We start from the raw sequence: 6726 nt of genomic DNA, 5'->3' as shown, positions 1-6726 counted from the left end.
AGCTGGAGAATTGTTTGAACTTGGGAGGCAGAGGTTGCAGTGAGCCAAGATCACACCACTGCACCCCAGTCTGGGTGACAGAATGAGACTCTTTCAAAAAAACAAACAAACAAAACCCATGAGGGCTTAAGGACAGCAGAGTAAATCAAGCTCCATTTATGGAAACCATTTTTTTTTTTTTTTGAGACAGAGTCTCACTCTGTCGCCCAGGCTGGAGTGCAGTGGCGCGATCTGGGCTCACTGCAAGCTCCGCCCCCCGGGTTCACGCCATTCTCCTGCCTCAGCCTCCCACGTAGCTGGGACTACAGGCGCCCGCCACCTTGTCCGGCTAGTTTTTTGTATTTTTTTTAGTAGAGACAGGGGTTTCACCGTGTTAGCCAGGATGGTCTCGATCTCCTGACTTCGTGATCCGCCCGTCTCGGCCTCCCAAAGTGCTGGGATTACAGGCTTGAGCCACCGCGCCCGGCCGTAATTTAATTTTTTTTTAGACGGAGTCTCACTCTATCACCAGGCTGGAGTGCACTGGTGCGATCTTGGCTCACTGCAACCTCTGCCTCCTGGGTTCAAGTGATTCTCCTGCCTCAGCCTCCCGTATAGCTAGGACTATAGGCATGCGCCACCATGCCCAGCTAATTTTTGTATTTTTAGTAGAGACAGGGTTTCACCATGTTAGCCAGGATGGTCTCAATCTCTTGACCTCACAATCTGCCCGCCTCAGCTTCCCAAAGTGCTGGGATTACAAGTTTAAGCCACCGTGCCTGGCCAGAATCTGTTTCTTAACATACATCAATGTAATCTGTGCTCTCCCAAGAGGCATTCACCCAAGTAGACAGGCAAGCATCTATGTGTTCAATTTGAAATGCAACTATGACAGATGTACAACTTTATCGCTCTTACAGAAACTAACATGCCATCCGTTACTCCATGTCGGAAACATTCAGTAAACTTCTAAAACCAAACACAAGACTCTCGTATATCCCCACACCCCCAGCAGCAGGCTGTGACAGGCTTTGATCTCAATCAAATGCCACTGTTCACGGAACATAAAAACAGGCTCATGGTGCTGCATGTCACTCTGACATATCACAGTATTTCATATTACTCTGTCACTTATTCAGAAACAAAAGTCTCCACTATGGCATGATTGAGAGAGAAAATAATTCATTATATACAAATAATAGCTAAGAACAACATACTGTGAACAGTTTCCAGACTTTGAACATTCAACACAATCAATTCTTACTTCTCGGGAAAAAAATCTCTTACCTATCTTTTCCGTTACAGTATGCCTTCTTGGAGACAATATTTTAGTGGTAACATCATTTTCTGGGGCATTCAGTTAATTTTGGAAGATGATTATGCCACATGAACCAAAAAAGAAACTGGCAGGAGGAGGAGGGTCCTGGACCATTCTGGAAGTAAGCTGGGTCTTGCATTATTCAGAGTCAATTATTCAGCTGACTTTTGTCAGGGTGGTGACAGAGAGGAGGCAATGAGTGATACCAGGACATACACAGCACACAGAGAACATGGTCTACTCTTTGTCTTCCTTGCGTAGAATAAACACAAGAGGCCTGGTAGAAAGACACGGGGAAAGGTGCCATGGGGGCCAGCATCTGGAAAACATATACCTCAGTGATTTGAGTATTTCCCGTTCAACCTCCTGGACGATAAACCGGGAAAAGGCACCGTTCTGCCCACAGTTGTGGACAGCAGCAGTCACCTCTCTGAATGCTTCATTCAATGTGAAGATGCAGCTTGAACAAAAGTTTTTTTTTGTTTGTTTTCGGAGTCTTGCTCTGTCACCCAGACTGGAATGCAGTGGTGCAATCTCAGCTCACTGCAACCTCTGCCTCCCGGGTTCAAGCGATTCTCCTGTCTCTGCCTCCTGAGTAGCTAGGAATACAGGTGTGAGCCAGCACACCTGGCTAATTTTTGTATTTTTAGTAGAGATGGGGTTTCACCATATTGGCCAGGCTGGTCTTGAACTCCTGACCTCATGATCCACCCGCCTCGGCCTCCCAAAGTGCTGGGATTACAGGCATGAGCCACCGCGCCCAGCCAAACAGAAATTTTTTAATCTCACTGATTCCATCTCTGAGCTGCTCTGACCAGAGGGGCAGGGCGGGAAAAGTCATGCCACAGACTCTGCCCACAGCAGCCATTCTGAGGTGCCTTTTCAGTCTCTTATCCTCTTTTGAGCTCTCCTCTCCTTAATTTTTGTTTTGTTTTGTTTTCATTGTACCCATTAATCCCCTCCTCAATTTTTTATTGAATTATAAAAGCAAAGTCAAAAGGTCCTTCGGGATGACTGGGAGGCTTCCTAGGCTAACTTTTGTATTTGAAAATGGAAAAAATAAATTACTTGATATTTGTGATAAAACTTAAGATTTCTTAAAAAGTCTGCACATCAATATATTACCTGGCTTAGAAGGGTGAGGGCACAGCTATCCATCTGCACCCTCTCCTATTTTTTAAAAACAGGCAAAATATGTAAGAAAAGGCTGGTGCACATTGGAAGACAAGAGTGTGCCTGTCTATGCCAGCGCTGCTGTGCCCTGCAGCCTGGCAGATGGAGTCAGATGCCGGGGCCTCACGCCCACTCAGGCCAATAACATACCCAAGACTCACAGCACGTTCACCAGCACAGGCTGCCCCGAGGGGCAACACGGGCCGTGGAAGTGAAGACACACAAAGCAGGGACTAAAGGCAAATGGGGCTTCATGACACAGAGACATGAAGACAGAACTGCTGTGGGCGCCAAAGGTAACCTGCAGTGCGCAAACAAAAGGAAAATAGGACGGAAAGCCACAAGTTCCACAAGCAGAATCATTCCTGGTCTTAGAGCTGAGGGCATTTGTAGAGGAAAGTCCAAGGCAATGTCCCCTGGGTCTGAGAGAAAATCCTGTGCAGGACAGGGCAGACAATGCGATGCTCGTCTTGAGGGAGCCTGACCCTGATCCTGACGGGCTGGATACGAGGGAGGTTGAGCATGGCTGTATCCAGTAAGGAAACTGGTAACAGTTTCCTTCCACTAGAAAGTGGAAAGAAAAAGCAAAGACTTTCACAGATATAAAATTTGTTTTCCAAACAATTTCCTAGAAAGTTCTCTGTGGTTGGGTGGGGAATAAGTGTTAACATTTTCATTTCAAATGAGCCATGGTGCTACTAATGGATTAAAAAAGAGGATGGCCAGTTCTGGTCTTCCTTCCCTTCCCATAACCCCCGGAACGTTCCTACTCCTGATATTTTCCCTACCCTCACTGCAACCCACCGCCATCCCAGCCCAAAATTAATTTGCCCAGCCACTGCACCGAACCAGCCTTGACACACAGTTGTCGGTTGGATTTCAGTTAAACAATGCACCTAACGCGTGGGAAGAGAAAGTGGGGAGGGCACAAGGAGCATGTTGGCATAAACCTGGAGATGTGTGGACCTTGGACAGAGCTTCTGCCGGCCAGACCCTGGGGAGGATGGGCATCTGCAGTGCAGCGCAGGCTGCAGGTAAACTGAGGTAAGGAAGAACATGGCGGCTTTAGCTGGCCCTGCTTGCTGAGACACCGCAGCATGTGTGTGCTCTCGGGTGTGGGCACCAAAAAACCCATTTTCTTCCAGTTGCTGCTGCCATTCCACCCTCTGGCTAGAAGAATGCTCTTGTAATTACAGAGTCCAGAAGATCAGCCACTTGGTCTTCCTCTGAGGTACAATTCCAATACAGCTTCAATCCCAAAGATCCAGCGGCCACCAGAGTGCAGAAGTCAGAATCAAATGCTCAGAATCAAAAGCTGCGGCCCAGCCAGTACATCAGCAGTTGTATAGACAGATCAGAAAAAACTAATATTTAGTATAAAAACTGTTTTTCAAAGGGGGTAATTTCCTGTCCTTCTCCAGAGATCATAATTCTTCGCGTTTCTGAGGACCTAAGGAAAAGGAGAACCACAGAAAAGAAAACAGATGATCTTCAAATTACAACCACCACTTAGTGGGCATTTTTCATCGCCAGAACCTGTTCTTTGTACCTCCACCTCCATCTTATCTCACTTATTACATCTTTGGAATTTGTGTTTTTGTACTGTATTTTGAAAGCAAAAACTAAATTAAGGATTTTTTAAAAATGGAAACTATCTGTAAACCCCACTCCAACTGAATTGTTTTTACAAATACAATATTTACTTTCAGTAAATATGCATGCATTTTTTTAGCTGGGATTTTTCTTTTATCATTTAATAGCATCTCAACATTTTCTGTGTATCAGTGTAGCTCATTCTTGGATGTTTAAACTGTTTTTAATGCTTTTGGTTTATAAGTAATAGTAAAATAAATTTTTTTCATGTATATAACTTGATTATTTCTTTAAGATATATTCTCAAGAGAGTAATTACTGAGGGTATATAACGCTTTGAAGGCTTCTAATGGCAGGTGTACTGCTTTTCAACAAGGGCGATTTGAATGCACAAAGCCTCATCAAGGTAGATCCATGACAGTTTCGTCACCATCTCCCAAACAAACGGCATTATCACTATCTCTGTTTTCTTCCACGTCGCAGATACTAGTGACAGAGCGCTTTAATTTGATTCGTTTCCTCAAATTCATTTATTATTTGTGCTTCCTCTTACTTGAACAGTGTGTCCACATTCTTGGCCCATTTATCTATGGAAATTCTCAGGGTTTTACTGATGAATCTGAATTAATTATTGTTATGGTTCCTATATAACCTTCCAGCTGTGATATTTAATATCATAGTACAGTCTGAGGGATATACAGGCAAATCACTCAAGATCCATGTTCTGGATTTTTGTATTGAGAGACAGGGTCTTGCTCGGTCACAGGTTCTCTGCTACGTAGGTTCTGGAGTGCAGTCGCTCACTGCAACCCTGACCTCGCAGGCTCAAGCAATCTTCCCACCTCAGCCTCCTGAGAGACTAGGATTATAGGCATGAGCTACTGTGCCCAGCACCTTTTTAGAATTCGTCTAAAGCAGAATAAATCTTAAAAATCCAGAGCCCATCTACATATCAAAACACTACTATGGACTCCACAAATATGTACAATTATTATGTGACAATTTAAAAGTAAATACGTTTAAAATTTTTCTTAAATCTAGAGCCCAGCTTATTAATATTGTAAAAGTCACTTTCATATTCTAATGATTTTTTCAAGTAGCTATTATTCAAGACACACATAACAGGGAAAACATTAAAGACTTAACGCTAAACTAAATACAAGCATTCCATCTCCATCCCAACATGCTTGTTTTAAAGAATACTTTTTTCGGCCAGGCTCAGTAGCTCACGTCTGTAATCTCAGCATTTTGGGAGGCTGAGGCGGGTGGATCACTTGAGTCAGGAGTTCAAGACCAGCCTGGGTAACATGGTGAAACCCTGTCTCTACTAAAAATACAAAAAATAAAAAATAAATAAAAAGTTAGCTGGGCATGGTGGTGCATGCCTATAATTCCAGCTACTTGGGAGGCTGAGGCATGAGAAGTGCGTGAACCTGGGAGGTGGAGATTGCAGTGAGCCAAGATCATGCCACTGCACTCCAGCCTGGGCAACAGAGTGAGACTCTGTCTTAAAAAAAAGAATAGTTTTTTCAAATACATATTTGTCTTGATCTAAATTTATTCATTCACTAGTACACTGACAGATTTAAAGAAAAAAACAAGGAATCTGACAAGAACTCCGCAAAAGGTTGGTTTATGTATCACAAAACTCATGAACTTAAATAACTATAATCATAATTAAAATTCCTTTCTCCTCCTTTTCATTTTTTTTCAGAAAAATGAAAAAAAAACATAGCAATTGCATTAATAAATACTGTTTAGAAGACCAACATAAAAGGAAAATGAAAAATATACACTGGTCGATGTCAGAATGGAAGAATTAATAGATTTTGCTCTTCCTTTTATCCATTATTCTATTGTCTTTACAACAAACAAATCATAAATGGAAAGAAGTACTGTCCTAAAGCCAACGGTTTGTGTTTACCTTCTCGGCTGGGTTCTTCTGTCTTCTCTTTGTACAGCGTTCCCGTTTCCTTCTCCTTCTGAAAGCGGAGCTGGAGCTGTTTGATCTCTTGGTCGTAGTCCTGCCACTCTGGGACAATTCGCACGGCTGCTTCCAGTTTGGGCTCTTTGGTCATTGGATTATTACACTGTGAAAACCAAAAGAACACACTTCAGCTGAGTTGAAGAAAGGCCAATCACAGAGAATTCAAAGGTTCTTGGGTTACAAGTCCTAACTAGACAAAAATACAATAGTTAAGGAACCAAATGATACACTACCAGAAGCAATATGGTAGTGCGCTCTGTAAAGCTGTATTTACATCTGCAAAGAATGTGTGAGTGGCTATTGGAAGGCAGAAAAAGTAAAAGTCCATTTGGAAAAATTACAAGGCGCAGAGATCAACTGGAAGCCAAGGAGCGGCTCGGCAGATTGAGAGCTGTGGGAACGGTCCCATTAAGTGCTCAGGGCTTTGGTTGCCTAATATAAGCGGGGAAGTAAAACCACTGAAGTATTCTATAAGGTAAGAATATTCTGTAAGAATAGCCCTGAAAAACCAAGTACTTATACTTACTATACAACAAACTATACTTATTCTATAAGATAAGAATATTTATAAGAATATTCTTGGCCGGGCGCGGTGGCTCAAGCCTGTAATCCCAGCACTTTGGGAGGCCGAGACGGGCGGATCACGAGGTCAGGAGATCGAGACCATCCTGGCTAA

At 43.2% G+C, this 6726-nt stretch overlaps 1 protein-coding gene across 1 annotated transcript in view; it reads right to left on the bottom strand.

Moving 5' to 3' along the window:
* Window positions 1–832: 832 nt before the first annotated feature.
* UGGT1 (UDP-glucose glycoprotein glucosyltransferase 1) overlaps window positions 833–6726 on the bottom strand; it is a 123919-nt gene continuing 118025 nt past the window's right edge. The window contains exons 39-40 of the mRNA XM_011941723.1: window positions 5988–6153; window positions 833–3920 (exon numbers count right to left, since the gene is read on the bottom strand). Of these exons, the coding sequence (XP_011797113.1) occupies window positions 3895–3920; window positions 5988–6153 (192 nt within the window). The 3' untranslated portion in view covers window positions 833–3894. The remainder of the gene's footprint in view (window positions 3921–5987; window positions 6154–6726) is intronic.

The sequence above is a fragment of the Colobus angolensis genome, unplaced genomic scaffold (genome assembly GCF_000951035.1).
Source record: "Colobus angolensis palliatus isolate OR3802 unplaced genomic scaffold, Cang.pa_1.0 Scaffold20, whole genome shotgun sequence".
NCBI classification, from domain to species: domain Eukaryota; kingdom Metazoa; phylum Chordata; class Mammalia; order Primates; family Cercopithecidae; genus Colobus; species Colobus angolensis.
The sequence above is the reverse complement of the archived record's forward strand: the minus strand, read 5'-3'. Positions and strand labels throughout refer to the sequence as shown.